A 16530-nucleotide genomic window follows, 5' to 3' on the forward strand; every position below is an offset into this window, starting at 1 on the left:
ATACCTTTTATTGGCTAACCTAGATTATAAAATGCAAGCTTTTAGGACTTAAGTGATACTGACTCTAAAAAAAACTACTCTTCAAAATATTGCTATGCATTAAAAGTTACCTATAGGTCATACTGAGCTTTTTAAAGATCTGCTTTTCTAAGTTACTTGAAGTTCCTAAACCTGATTGATTTGTCCCTTCCTAACCTGTCAGCGTTTCTAATGCTACCTGACTACTGGCATCCCCTCAGGGGATCAGATAAGTAGCGTAAAAGCATGGGGCAAATACTTTTATGGCAAAATTATAAAAAAGCATGCAAAGACAATGTTATGATAGATGATTATTTGCCTTAAAGGAGAAGGAAAGATTAAAACTAAGTAAGCCTTATCAGAAAGGTCCATCTAAATATACCAGTAAACCCCCAAAGTAATGTTGCTCTGAGTCCTCTGTCAAAAGAAACACAGCATTTCTTTCCTTCTATTGTGTACACATGGGCTTCTGTATCAGACTTCCTGCCTTCATCTTAAACCTCATTGCCCTGGGCAAGAGCATGCTCAGTTTGCTCCTCTCCCCCCACCCCTCCCTTCTCTACTGTAATCTGAGCCCAGCGCAGGGAGAGACTCAGGCAGGAAGTGATGTCACACCACATTAATACTGCAGCTCCTATCCTAAACAAAAAGAGAGTTTCTAGAGCTTTTTACTTGGGTATGGTAAAACATTCTACAGAATAAATATAGCATTCTAGCTTGCACTATTGCAGCTAATCTATTGGCAATAAAATGCCTCCGTAGCTTTCCTTCTCCTTTAAATGGGAAACTACCACCAGAAACAAGGAGCAGCACACAAAATATATGTGAAAAAGCAGCACACAATGCACAAGAAGCCAACTGATGATAAGGTGCTCTCTGGCCCTGTTTTTGCTGACAGTAGAGTCTGGCTTCCTCCATTCTTTCTGCACTGCTCATGCCAGCAAACATCTGCCTGACAAACACCAAGTCAGAAATGTTAAGTGTGAAGTGCCCCAATGTCTAACGCAGTGGCATATAGTTAATAATTCTCTCAGTAATGGGTTTGAACTATTTGTAATGGCCTGGATGTATGAATTAGTTCTACCATGCCTATAACTTCTGTCCACTAAGACTGCTAGCAATTCATTTTATGGGGATACAATGTTAATCTTTACTTAAGCATTTGATACTATTTAGTTCTCACCAAACATATATAGTAGCATTCTGTCCTAATGCTGATATACCCCTGGATATACCTTTATTATTTTTCTTTATGAGTAGATGTATATGTATCTAGCTATACACGCACAAAATATATTTAAGTGCATTGCCTTTATAACCTTTGAACAAAGTAGAGTGTATACATTACAGATACATTTCTGTAACCTTACAGCCTGTTGTGTATGCATGTTACCTACATATGTGAGTAGACAGGTGCGAAGAAAGATGGGACCTATATACATGCAAGTGCAGATAGGTACATAAGAAGACTCAATGAAGTATGTGTAGGTGTAGTGTGCACACACTTATATTCCCCTGTTTAGAAACCTTAAAGCTGTACAACATTTGTGCAATTCCCACAACCCTCCATATAGGTACCCTATTGCCCTGTCTTAAACAGGAGAGAGCTTATTAAATACGCATACAATGACAGAAAGAAATGCATGGTCTGCCTTTTGAAGGGCAACGGTATCCAAAGAAGGTGTGAATGCATCATTAGGGAGGAAAAATACTCCAAGGTATTAGAGTCAAAGTCAGAGAGAGCTAGAGGTTCCATGTCCATGTGGAGATGAAATTCTGAGGCTTTTCAAGGAAACAGTGCTTAGCAATATTTACTTGTTGGAGAAAAAGTACCACAGAATGGGAGTTAATTTTTGAGCAGAGGGAGAATATGGACGGCAGCAGTAGACTTGAGATAACCTGACCAATATCTAAATTACAGATGTTGCAGAAAGATTTCACACATCGCACTATGTATCATAATAATTATGCTAATATCTGGGGCCCAGGGAGAACTAGAGAGTTAACTGTGTCTGCATATTTGACACGTTATTTCTTTTTAAATAAAATGCAATTTATTTTAAAATACAAAAGAATAAATAAAATGTAATATTAATAAGCAGTTTGGATTTTTATATAAGATTTCTTATATTTGATAGTTGCCAGTTGTATGGCTCGTATTTCATATGATTTAAAAATGTTGGTAAAATATTGATAAATGTCATCTTACTGTGTGTGAAAAGGCTAAGAAATGGTGTTATTGTATACATTTTTCATCACCTACAGTAATGGGACAATTTCCATGCAAGCCAAGCCTCATCTATAGATGCCTACATTATTCAATTTTGTATGTGAAAGGTCAAAATAAGGGAGATGAAAAGTAAATATTGATTCATATCTGATTCTCCCCATACTAAATTCTGCCTTCGATCCTTAGTTTTTCCTTACCCCAGCCCTTGCTACCACTTTGTATTTTCTTGCTGGCCTTTAGATCTTCTGCTGTTTTCCCCTGAACTAAGCTACTGCTTCTCCTTCTCCCACTGCTTGATCACAGGAAGCAGAAGTCTTCTCTGCCCCATTTCTCCATATGGCTCCTCTTTTCAGCTCACACACCAGGATCATCCTTTAGCCCTTGGACTATACAGACCCCTACACTGGCCCTGTGCCTCCTTTCACAGTGGCCACGATGCCTCATGAAACTGTCCCTCCACATAAATTTCTTTGCGCACACTTCACACTCATATGGCTTTACACCTGTGTGTGTCTTCATGTGTTCTGTCAGGTGGTGCTTCATCTTGAACTTTTTTCCACAAACAGGACAGTCGAAAGGGCGCAAATTGAGGTGCATGTTGACATGGCGGTCACGCATGCTTTTATGAGAAAATGCCTTTCCACAATGGCAAAGAAATATCTTACCGCCCTCTACTCCAGGGCGTGTACCAGCACCACCTTGTCCTGCTGCCCCATGCCCTGAGGGCAAAACAAGCAGCTGGTTTCCTTGCATATCCAAGGGAAGAAGAGGAGGACCCTGTGGGTAACCTGACCCAGCTGCTCCCTCCTCATATGGCATACCATCAGATGGTTCACAAAAGTTCACTTGTTCTTCAGGTGCATTCAGAGTGCGGACATTAGTTATGCTCAGTTGCTCTTCATCTTCCTCAAGCTCATCATCTTCTTCCTCTTCTCCCTCACAAGTTAATAGCAGACCCTGGTGCGGACGCTCTTTTTTCACATACACCCAATGTCGTTGAGGCACTATGCTGGGTCGCCTGTAACTAGAACAGCTTGCAACTGAAGCCTCCCCACCTCCTTGCTCTGGTTCTCCAACTGCTTCTTCTGCTCCTTCACTAGCCACTTCACTCCTCCTCCTACTCCTTTCTATACAGGTTTCTGAAGGAGGCTCCCGAGGACTGAAATAATTACTACTACTAGGAGACTGATTCTCACTTGCCCTCCCTGAGTGAGAACCCTGAGGGGTAAGACCAGTAGTGCTACCTGTTCCTTCCCCAATGCCACAGCTGCTGCCTCCTCGAGATTCTTTCAGCAGTTCTGAACATTTATCAACTACATGCCACATCTGTAGAACACTGCCCACAGTCAAGTAGTTCACAATTTCATCAGCTAACATAGTCAGACGTCCAGTATAAGCAGCACATAATACAGCTTCAAATGCTCCTGGATCCACAACTCCTGGCAAAGAAACGGAGCTCATGCCTTTCAGCAATACTTGATCATGGAAGTATGGGGAAGAAGCAGCAAGCACAGCACGATGAGCACGAAAGACACGGCCCTGCGCATGTATCGACACATCACATAGCTTTCCTTCCATTCGTTGTTGATTTAGGCTCTCAAGAAGGGAACTCGCTATTTCTGGAAAGTCGACATGGATGAGGGGCCCATCGGCATCCATGGTTTAAAAAACAGGAAAGGGGAAAACCTGTGGGAGTGCAAGTGAGGGATAATTAGTGGTGAATAGAAACAAATAAAAAAGTATATAGTTTGTGCCTGTAAGATTAGATTGTAAACTCAACAAAGCTGTAATCATCGTGTCAAATGATACATGTATTACTTGCTACTGTTGACTCCAAGACAAAAGAACTAAGAGGTTTATTTCCTTTTCTGGAAAAAAAACATACCAACTATCAACATATTAATTATATTTTCTACCCTATTAATATCATTGGCATCAAACATAATTTTTACTGGCCAGGGCAATAAATTACTAGCCAGGTGGCAATTCTGCCTCCTAACCAGGAAATAAGAAGTATCCTAAAATACTTCTCCCAAAAGTATATTTTAAATTGTTAAAAATTATGCTGAGAAAACACTGTCCGTCAAAGTATCTGTATGCAAGAGTACAACAGTTTTAATATGTCACAGCAGTAATACTGTTGTGTCTGCTCAACAAATGTCATTAATGCTACTATTGAATAATGTATAAATACAGTACACATACAAATTACTATAACAATACACACCTAATCCAGTCTTGAATTGCCTGTGTGCTAATGTGAATGTGAGCACAGTCTGCCTATCGAAATATAATAAACATAAATCCAAAATAAAGCAAAATTTGGCACACTTGATGTTTCCATTGATTATATTGGCAAATGTTAATATAAATCCAAGGCTTTTCAGGACCATGTAAGCTACTGAATTGCAATTATAGTTAAAGGAAAACTATACCCCCCAAACAATGTAGGTCTCTATTAAAAGATACTGAGTAAAACAGCTCATGTGTAAAACCCTGCTTCATGTAAATGAACCATTATCATAATAATATACTTTTTTAGTAGTATGTGCCATTGGGTAATCATAAATAGAAAATTGCCATTTTAAAAAATAAGGGCCGCCCCCTGAGATCGTACGATTCACTGTGCACACATAAAACCACATGTAAGGTCACATGAGCCAATTAACAGACAGAGTTCTGCCTTTGCTTCCTCACTTCTTCCTGTTACAGTAAGTGTTGTAGTATTTCTGGTCAGGTGATCTCTGAGGCAGCACAGAGACCATCACGAAATGGTGGTTCAAGGCAAGAGATGTAAAAGGGCAATATTTATGTAAATATATATTCAAGTTTGGTAAGATTCTTTAATATGTCATTCAATTTGATATAAACTATCTGTTGCTTAATTTTGGGGGTATAGTTTTCCTTTAAACAGCATCACACCATCGCTAATAAAGCACAAGATCAGGTGTGTGCATCTCTCTATGATGAGTTCTACTGGCCAGCAACTGATGTCCTTTATAGCCTTTTATAATTTTGTAGGCAATTATAGGTAATATATGGTGCTGCTGTTACATGGTGCTAAAAATTTATATTATCTTTAAAAATCGCCCCTTTATTGGAGCCTATAGAGGTTCTCTGGTCCTTGTCTGTGTTTCAAATGAGGGGTGGGCATGTCCTAATGGTCCCTGCCAGAAGCACAGTAGGAGGGGGGATAGCCAATCACAGCCCTGCAGTCACACAAGCACAGACAGGCTTCAGTCCCCTATCAGGTCCTGCTAGCTGCTGATTGGTTCCTGTCCTAAAGCGCAGTGCTGCCGCATCCCCTGCACAGCCTGGGAATTCAGGGAGCAATACATGGAAGAGAAGGGAGGGATTATTAGGGTTTTTGCTGTAATATACAATATATCAGACTGAAACACTACTTTTTTTAAGCACAATTCTTCTATATCTAAATGAGTATAATGCACTGGTACGTTCTTATTTTTTTTTAATACGGAAATATCCCACCAATCGCAATAGCAACAAGTAACATCTTGTAGATAGTCCACCAACCAATATTGACCGGAAATGTGTGCAACTAAAAGGCAAAAATCCAGCGTAAAGATAAATTGGTTTAGGAAAAATTAGATTGAGTTTTGAATGGCGGTGCTTTATTTATTAACTACATGCATCGTTTGGGGACCATGTGGCATGAAAGTGCTAAAATTCTTGCACAGAGTATATCCCCCCACATGCCATACTACATATAAACGCCTATAGACAAGTCTTTGTGTGTATCTGCTGCACAACGGACATTCTTTATACACATTATACATGGTTTTTTTCCAGTATTTCCAGACGCCATATCAGTACTTATCCGCCCAAACACAGACACAAACGCCTGCTTGTTCTATACTCTGTGTTTCCCTAATACCATACATAACATAGCCGTATCCATTTCTTCTGCGGTGCCCATTAACTGCACACACACACACACAATACACTGAGCAACAAGCCACCCCTCCCAGACACAATTTCTACAAAAACACCCACACAGCGGTCCGTCAGGCGTGCACACAACGCATATGTATAGACATATAATATAGAGCAGTCAGTCTCACCCCTGAATTGTCTTTTGCTGCCTCTTTAATACTCTCAGTGTCTCAGGCCTGCCCAAGCTCCACCCATCCATTAAAGGAGCGCAGGCGCACTGACCAATCCTGGTGCTTTGGAAAGTCTGCCGATGAAAATGATCATTCCTTTAAGATGTATGTTCCGCCCACTTTTAGTGCGAAAAGCCTACTGTGCCCGGTAGGAAACGCCCTCAATTTTCCAATCTTCTATAAAAGTGCCCTATTTGTAGGCATTTTGATTCGTTCATTAATCCGTCAATCAGGAACAGAAGTTTCACATCAGGAATATTCTCTGACAGGATTGGTCGAATACGGTGGATGTCATCAAGTGTTCAATACATATTGTTATAATCGATTAATGCAGCTCGTACATTCTGGATGCTGGTTAAATTACATGCTTTCGCTTTGCGTCGGGCCTGGACGCGTTATAATATGTGGTGCAGCTGTGTGGAAGACGTTTGTTTTCGTAGTGTCTCTAGAGCAAGTCTGGCAGCACTACTGCATGCATGAAGTGTGCGGGTAGAAGTTGCCCTGGGTCGTAGTAGCATTAGCTGTATGAATCAAAAAGATGACTGCAATGATTTCAGTGCAGCCATGCAAAAAAGGCATATTGAATGACTGCTCTTTCAAAGGGCTGATTCACCTTTAAATATGTTATAAAACGGCCAACAGCTTTTCAATAGGTCTTCATTATTTATTATAGTTTTCGTTCTGACTATCCAGCTTTCAAAAATGAAACAGATGCTCTGTAAGGCTACAAATTTATTGTTACTTTTAATTACTCATTTTCATATTTCAGTCTCTTAGTCGCATCAGTGCATGGTTGCTACTTTAATTTGGAACCGCTAGCAACCACGTTGCTCAAATTGCAAACCGGAAAGTGACTGGATAAAAAGCTAAATAAAAAAAATAATAAAAAAAACAATTGAGAACTGTCTGAGAATATTACTAACTGCATCATACTAATCGTTAATTATAAGGTGAAAAATCCATTCAAAGGGGTGATTCACCTTTAAAGTTAACCTTTAGTATGTTATAGTATGGCTATTTCAGTTGGTTGTCATTATTTTTTTTTTTATTGTTTTTAAATTATTTGCCTTTCCATCTTTCAAATGGCAGTCACTGATCTAAAAACAAATGCTCTGTAAGGCTACAAATGTATTTGTATTGCTACTTTTATATAACTCATCACCCCATGATGTTCCCACCTCCAAACTTTACTGTTTGTGTGGTGTTTTTGGGGTGATGTGCAGTGCCATTTCTCCTCCAAACATAGTGTGTGCAATGACATCCAAAAAGTTCCATTTTGATCTCATCTGACCAGACTATATTCTCCAAGAATTTAATTGGCTTGTCCAAATGTTATGCAGCAAACTTGAAACAAGCTTCAACATGCTTTTTCTTCATCAGTGGAGTTTTGCATGGTGAGCTTGCATATATGGTTGGTTGAGAGCATTACTTATTGTTTTCTTTCAAACAACTGCACCTGCTAATTCAAGGTGTTTCTTAATCTCTCCGTGAGTGATCCTTGGCACTTGGACATTTCTTCTGATTAGCCAGTGGCGTAACTACCAGGGGTGGAGAAGGTGCAATCGCACCCAGGACCACACCCCCTTGGGGCCTGATGGAGCCGTGATAACAGTTATTGTGGGTGGTTGTGCAGGGGGAGATTTTACAGCACACATGCCAGCAGCACTCCAGCGTGTGATTCAAAGGGGGTGGGCACGACAGGGGGGCCCATCCTGTACCAGGTCCCTCTGGCAAGTAGTTACGCCATTGTGATGATCCTTTTGACTCCTCTTACATAAATCTTGAGAGGAGCAGCTGGTCGTGACTGGTTTAGGTTGAAATTATGTTCTTTCCACTTCTGGATTATGGCCCCAATAGTGCTCACTGGAACATTCAGTATGTTTTGCAACAATAAGGTTGTGAAGGTCTTGAGAGAGCTCTTTGCTTTTACCCATCATGAGATGCTTCTTGTGTGATACCTTGGTAATGAGAAACCTTTTTATAGGCCACCAGTTAGGACTAAATCGGTTCATATAAATTTGTAGTGATAGGGGGCAGGATTGCTTACTAAATACAGACAGATTCCAGCAGGTTTTCCATGCCTTGTTCCACCTCCTTTTCTTCATTTGTTCAATACTTCGTTCCACTCATTCCACTTTTTAAACATAAATTAATTTATGAACTTATTTGTTTTGATTTCTTTGCATGTGTGGATTACTTCTGCTGTTACCTACATCTTGTGGATTTCATGTCAATAGCCCCATTTTATTTGTACTGAGAAAATCGTTGACTTATATTGCCTGCTGTATATTCCAGTCTCTTGTTCAAATCAATTCGTGGTTGCTAGGGTAATGCAGACTCTGTCAACCAGATTGCTATAACTGCAAACTGGAGAGATACTGAATAAAAAGCTAACTCAAAAACCACAAGCTATAAAAAAAAAAAAATTAAAATCAATTGCAAATTGTCTCAAACATCATACTAAAAGTTAACTCAAAGGTGAATTACCATTTAGGGCGGGGATTTCATATCTTTTAAAATGGGATGACGAAGCAGCCCTAAACTGAGTTGTTGCACACAATGTGACTCTACCTTCACCCACATAGGGGGCAGCCACCCTAAACACATTAGAATAATGCATGCCCAAGTAGGCGCATTGCTCATGCACTGAGCTAATAGGGTTGCCACCTGATTTTACTGGCCTGGTTGGTGTAAATGATGCCTGATATCAATGTTAATAGGGGAAAAAAGCAGAGTGACACACCCTCACCACTGCACATTGCCAAATCTACTACATATATATTAGACACCTATTTTTTGTCTACTGATACAATACAGCCCTGCACCCTTGTGTTTTTTTTTTTGTTTGTGCCTAGCACAGGGTTAATTTTCAGTTGTATAGTAACTCAATACTCACACCAGTTTAGAGGAAATAACAGTATGATATCAGTTGAAGACATTCCCTGTTAAATTTTTGACATACCCTTATAACGTGAAGCAGGAAGGCTTTGGGTTCGGTTTATTTATTATGAACTCCCTGTCACTTTTATATTGTTTTGTTTTTTTCACTTTGGGATTTGAGGGTATAGTGGACCAATAGAACTTTGCCTGTAAGACTGTGTGGCAATTAGGCTGGTCCTCCCTAAACAAGCCTTTGCTCGGAAAAAACCCTGGGGGAAGTGCCAGCCAAACTCAGGGAAAGGGACCCTCCCTTGGCATGCGGTACATGTGCGTTGTGGCTGGAGGTCAGGCTTTAAATAAAACAAGGAGGGGTTTATGTTGTGTGACAGCTCAGGCCCTTTTTAAAAATTGCTCTAAAGAAACCGTGGGGGAAGGAGAAACCTAAAGAAAGGGACCCTCCTTCACAGTGAATTGAAGGTTAAATCCTTTGCTCCTTTTGACTGGGCTACAGGGGCCCTTTGGCATTTGATACATGGTTCTTGTGCTGACATTACTTCTGTGACATTTCAGAACTTGATGTTCCAACTAAGGACAAGAGTTTAACACACTCCACATTTCAGCACCCAAAGGTCCCTTTCTGTGAATTTGTGTAGCCTACCACTTTACAACTAACCTGCCATTATTCATTGATGTTTCCACTTCATTAAAGGTGACTGTGACAGCTCTAACTAGGCAGAACTTTGACAAGCTTACTTGCTGAAAAGGTTTCATCCTATGATGGTGCACTATTCTAATTTGTTTAGTACGACCCATTCTAATGCAAATGTTTGCGCTGGAGATTACATGATTTTTTAAAAAATATTATACAGGAATGAATATGCCTTAAAAAAGTTCCATTACTTAGAAGGGGTCTTCACATACTTTTGGCGTTATAATGTACACACATTGAGCTCTGACAATAATGATCTCCCTTTATGATTTCTATATATACAGCATGCCATTATCATTGGAGGAAGACTTGGTACACAATATAATGCTTTGGGCACCTTATGTTCAGGGCTGTATTTACCATATAGGCACTAGAAAGCCTGTACATAGGGCAGAACAGTCATTATGGTTAATGATAAAAAGAAACCTGTGTGGGCGTAAATCTCCCCAGCCCACTTGCAGATACTTGGGGTTAAATCCAGCGGCAGAGCTAAAGGGTGAGGGATGGACCCTCTGTAATTGGCACAACAAGTTCTCCTGTGCTTGGGCTGAGGACATACATACAAACCTGACTATGGTCAATTTTTTTTTTAAGAATATTATTTACATGTTCAGAAAATCATCCAAGTGATCTTATGGGCCTTCCCACATCAATCGAATGCAAACAGATTAATGCAAACACAACATATGGTACATCCTACATCAGTAAATTACGTGATACATATATGGGATCCGTTACTTATCCGGAAACCAGTTATCCAGAAAGCTCTGACTTACGGAAAGGCCATCTTCCATGGACTCCATTTTATCCAAATAATAAAAAATGATTTCCTTTTTCTCTGTAATAATACAACAGTACTTTGTACTTAATCCTGACTAAGAGATAATTAATCTTTATTGAAAGCAAAACCAGCTTAATGGGTTTATTTCTCTAGTCGGCCCTCTTGTCAGTGCAAACATGTGGGTTATGTGTATCTTCACCTCTGGAGGCAGGGCAGAATAATAAAACTCTTGATCCCTCCTCTAGTATATCTAGTCTGGAACCACCTCCCATCCCCAGTTCTTTGTCTAGCCTTGGAGGTGTAGGACAGAAAGGGTTGTTTCTTACCTATTTTCTTTTTTTCCTTACATTTTAACCATTCTTTCCTGTAGGTACTCAGGATTGGAGGCATGCAGAGCTGTCTCCCAACAACGGTGACTTTCCCTCTTTGCTGTCAGATTGCAGCAAATGGAAGCACCAGAACAAACAAACAGTGGTTTTGAGGGCAGTGCTGCTCTCCAACATTTCCCTCCTTGCTGGCATGTAGCAGCAAGTGGAATTCACCAGAGAGCCTACGCTACACTAGGCAGAAACTGGTCTGCAGTACAATACCTAATGGTATGGAGGCAGCGGTCACGGTGGCTTTGGACAACACCTAAACTAGCCTGCAGCAGGGAGCATATAGGTAGGCAGAGGCTACCTCAGATTTCCCAGTCTAGGCAAGGGGGCACACGTCTTATGCCCTAGTAATACTATGGGAGCAGATAGAACGGAGACGCATCCCTCCCCCCTCCTTCACGAACTGATGCGACATTGGCGTCACAGTAAAGGCGCGCACAGTCAGCCACGTTCACGTTGTGACCCAGCTTGGCAAGAAAACGTACCAATGGCATTACGCTGCGTCGCGTAAGTGACGTCATAAACGTGAGCTGCAGCTAGCAACGAGGATCGATTAGTCACTGTAACGCCTGAAACAGTCACTATAAGCATCACAATCGCCTATTTGAGCACCATCTGGGCAGCAAACAGCAGCAGTGAACTCACAGCCATCACTACAGTGCCTCTATCATAGTAAGACTTTACATAATCATGTATCCTAGACTTTGGCAGAATGGACAGATCTGACTGCCTTAGGGAACTGAGAGAGGACATCCAGATAGCCAAGTCTGTCAAAAGACCCACAAGACCATGAAGTGCAAAAAAAAATGTAAGCACACATTAAGAAAGTCTGAACACACCTGGTGATCTGACTGTACACCTGCCGAGGCCCCTACCTTGTCACCTCAGGGCCCTACTACCTCAGAGAGCAACTCTCTTCTTAGAGCCAGTGCACTAATTGATGAGGCACCAAGCCATAGCAAGGCTAATTCCCCCTCTGCTGCAGCAGCAACCATCAACATCACAAATGCCCCCGCAGTTTGGGGATTTCTTACAATGTGTTCAGGCCACCTTCCAAAACACTCCTCAGCAAGCGCCTAGTAGGAAACGCAGGGCACAAGAGACATTATCAGACTCCTCAGACCCTGAGGATTCCTTCCCTGGGGAGGAGGCTGGGACATCAAGTGTATCTGAATTGCAGGCATCAGATCACCAAGATTCAGACTCTGGCAGTGATTCTGAAACGGAACACACACATTCTTTCACCAGACCAGAGGTCTCAAATAAGCTGTGATGGAAACTCTGGAAATTAAAGATGAATCTGTTGCAATGTCTAAAGCTGATAAAGTCCTAGGGGTCCACCAGAGAAAGCATCGATCCTTTCCAGTATTCAAGGCTGTTTCTCAGGCCATTGAGGCTGAAAGGTCACAACCTGATCGCCGTTCGACTTTAAACAAACTATTTTATAATACTTATCCGGTTCTAGCGGAACACTGCAAAGTATGGGATAAACCCCCAAAAGTGGATTCAGCAGTGGCACGGCTATCTAAGCAAACTACTCTACCTACGGAAGAAGCAGCTTTTAAGGACCCAATGGACAAGAAATTAGAGTCTGCTCTAAAAAGGGCATATGCCCAATCCACAGCAATTCTACGCCCAGCAACAGCAATGGCTGGCCTAGCACACACAGCAAAACATTGGGCTCAGGAGTTAGTTTTACAACCACCTTCAACTGCACACGGAACAATGGCAGCATCCAACTAGGCAATCTAGAAAGCCAGGGCCCCATTATCCTCATGACTACACTCCGCAACATCCAGAGTTTCCGGTGGGGGGCCAACTAAACCACTTCCATGCTTGCTGGGAGACACAGGTTACAGATCAATGGGTCCTCCAGATTATTCAAAATGGCTACAAAATTCCCTTCTCATCCCTTCCACCAGTGGTCCCCCCAAAGAAACGGGTTGCACTAGACCAAGCAGTCCCCTCCTTCTTACGGACAGGAGTCATTACACCAGTACCAGAGGCTTCTACTCCAACCTCTTTTTAGTGCCACAAAAGGAGGGCTCCTTCAGACCAGTCCTCAATTTAAAGATGTTAAATGAATTTGTGTACAACCACAGATTCAAAATGGAGTCAGTATGCTCTGCCATAGCCTTCATGGAACCAAACAGCTTTATGGTTTCAATTGACCTCAGAGATGTTTACTTGCATGTGCCAGTCCATCCAAGCTCACAACCATTCATGCGGTTCGCAGTCAAGGAGCAACATTTCCAATTCACAGCTCTACCCTTCGATCTCTGCACAGCACCAAGGGTATTTACAAAGGTTTTAGCACCAGTAATAGCATACCTCAGACATGGAGGAATCCACATCCTACCTTACTTAGACGATCTGCCCCTGAAAGCTCAGTCAGCAACACTAATCGCAACACACACACAGGTTTGCATGCAAGTATTACAACAACATGGCTGGCTCATAAATCAGCGCAAGAGCTCTCTCATACCAACACAGCAGATTTGATTCCTAGGGCTATTGTTCGATGCCACGAACCAAACAGTCCAGCTGACAGACGAAAATATACAGACATTGATCACATGCACCCAGTTGTTCCTACGCAAGGAGCGAGTGTCTGCCCCCAGCTGCTAGGCTACATGGTGGCAGCCTTGAAAGCCATTCCGTATGCCAGATTCCGCATGAGGGCCCTACAACGCAATTTCCTCCAACACTGGAGCAAAAACCATCAAGAGCTACAACAGACAATTCCTATCTCCGGAATCACCAGAGCAAGTTTTCTTTGGGGGACAGTCCGGGCACATCTAGCTTTGGGCAGAAGCTGGGCTCAACCAGACTGGGAAGTAGTCATGACCGATGCCAGCAAGTTTGGATGGAGCGCAGTTTACCGGACACACGCGCTTCAGGGCCGATGGACACAACAGGAATCACAACTTCCAATCAACATATTAGAACTGAGAGCAATTGTCTTATTGCTACACGGCTGGTCAAACCATCTTCGATCACATCCAGTCCGAGTCCAATCGGACAATGCTACAGCAGTGGCATATGTCAACAAGCATTGAGGGACATGGAGCGATCTAGTGATGAAGGAAGTAGCAAAGGTTTTGACATGGGCAGAAAAGACAGTCCCAGTCATCTCTGCGGTCTTTATTCTGAACTGGGAAGCGGACTTCCTCAGCAGACAGACAGACCAGGGAGAATGGACCTTGCACGACAAAGTTTTCGCACAATTGATGGAAAGGTGGGGGTTAGCAGACAAACATTTTAGCATCCAGACAAAATTTCTCACTTCCATGCTAATGCTCCAGGACCAGAGACCCAGGAGCAGCATTTACGGATGCACTAGTAATTCCATGGAATTTCAACAAGGTGTATGCTTTCCCTCCATTAGCAATTCTGCCGAGAATCATTGCCAAAATAAAACAAGAACAGGTCACAACCATTCTCATTGCACCAGATTGGCCAAACAGACTGTGGTACTCAGACCTGATCAATATGTCAGTAGCCACATCTAGGCAGAAAGGGCCAGCCAGACATCACAACTTAAGCATGCTCAGTTTAACAGCCTGGCTCTTGAGACCCAGCTATGGACACAGAAGGGTTTCTCTCCAGCGACTATAAGGATACTACTTCAGGCCAGGAAACCTTCCACAGAAAAGGCTTACCGCCCATCTCACGTTAGGAACCAAGACCGTTCCAGGTCAAAGCACACTCTACTAGGTCACAGAGTATGTCCTGGGCACTTCAAAATTTGGCTACATCTGAGCAGATATGCAGGGCAGCCACTTGGGCGTCTCCAAATACTTTCATTAAGTTTTATAAACTGCATGTGTTTGCTTCAAATTCGTCTGTGTTTGGTTGTAAAGTTTTACAAGCAGCAGTAGCACAGTAAAGACATGATACTCAGACTAAATTTTTTGAGTTTTACAGTTAATGATGCAACAGTAAATGTTTTTCATGATTATAATAGAAGTTAATTATAACACAACTGTGTATAGTGTTTAATGATTCCATCATAAAAATTCTACGTACATTGAATTGTCTTGCCCACCCTCTTTTTAACGGGACAGCTGTTGGACGTCCCCACACGTTTGCATTGACAAGAGGGCCAACTAGAGAAAGGAAGATTTTAGACTTACCGTAAAATCCTTTTCTAGTAGGCCCGAATTGTCAGTGCAATAAATCCCACCCAGGCTGATTTTAGTATGGGTCTGTGGACATTACTATCTGTCATACTTGATCTAAAATTCCTCCTTTTCTGGGATATTCCACCTCATTGAGCTTTATAAACGAACTGGGGAAGGGAGGTCGTTCCAGACTAGAGGAGGGGTCAAGAGCTTTATTATTCTGTCCTGCCTCCAGAGGTGAAGATAGACTTAACCCACACGTTTGCACTGACAATTCAGGCCTACTAGAAAAGGATTTTACGGTAAGTCTAAAATCTTCCTTTAATGTTTACATGATTTTCTAGTAGAGTTAAGGTATGAAGATCCAAATTACGGAAAGATCCATTATCCACAAAACCCCAGGTCCCAAGCATTCTGGAGAACAGGTCCCATATCTGTATAACAAAAGAGCACATTTTTTATTAGTAAATTACTCTGTGTACATTGCAAATAATTATACAATGTAGCATTATATATTTGAACCAATAAATTAACAAAATAAATACATTTTTGAAATCACTATTTCTAGAACAATTACGCCCTTAGGGGCAAATTTACAAGAGGGCGAAAATTTGCCAGCATGACTTCATTTCGGCACTTCACGGATTTACTAATGGCGCTGGCGTAATTACGCTAGCGAAGGACTCTGCCGCAACTTCATGATCTAATGCCATGCGAATTTTCGCTCTTGCGAAAGAGCCTTACTACGCAGCTTCACTAAGTTTTTGATTTTACTGAACATTACCTATCGCCAGACTTGCCTTCGCAAACCTCAGACCAGGCGAAGTGCAATAGAGTAGATAGGACTTGGTCCAAAAAAAAGTTGAACGCTGACGCCTTTTACAGGGTGATATGCTGAAAAAGATCAAAACATTTTTTTGGGGTACCCTCCTTTCCCCCTACATTTGACAACAAATGGCACCTAAACTATACTGTGGGCACATGTGTAGGGCAATATAACAACTCTATATAATTTTTTTAAGGTTCCTCTGCCTCGTTTAGTGTAATGTATTTGCTGCAGCATATATGGTCATTGTACTTTAACTGCAAGCCGTATGCTAATTAGCCAACTCTAGCATAACTTCGAACTGCTGATGGTATTTTCACTAGTGCAACTTCGCAAGCGTTCGGTACCCTGTGCGCAACTTTGGATCTTCGTGGATTAACGCTATCCAGGTGAATTTACGCCTGGCGAAGTGTTACGATGTGCACAAAGCCAGCGATGGCGAATTTTCGCAGGTAAGTAAA

General features: G+C 41.8%; 1 protein-coding gene across 1 annotated transcript; it reads right to left on the reverse strand.

Moving 5' to 3' along the window:
• Positions 1-720: 720 nt before the first annotated feature.
• zbtb22.L (zinc finger and BTB domain containing 22 L homeolog) lies at positions 721-6545 on the reverse strand. Its single transcript, XM_018230127.2, has 2 exons — positions 6331-6545; positions 721-3934 (listed from the first exon to the last, which is right to left on the reverse strand). The coding sequence occupies exon 2, from the start codon at positions 3905-3907 to the stop codon at positions 2603-2605; it is 1305 nt and encodes a 434-aa protein (XP_018085616.1). The 5' UTR covers positions 3908-3934; positions 6331-6545; the 3' UTR covers positions 721-2602.
• Positions 6546-16530: the final 9985 nt, after the last annotated feature.

This window comes from Xenopus laevis, chromosome 8L (assembly GCF_017654675.1).
Source record: "Xenopus laevis strain J_2021 chromosome 8L, Xenopus_laevis_v10.1, whole genome shotgun sequence".
Classification (NCBI taxonomy): domain Eukaryota; kingdom Metazoa; phylum Chordata; class Amphibia; order Anura; family Pipidae; genus Xenopus; species Xenopus laevis.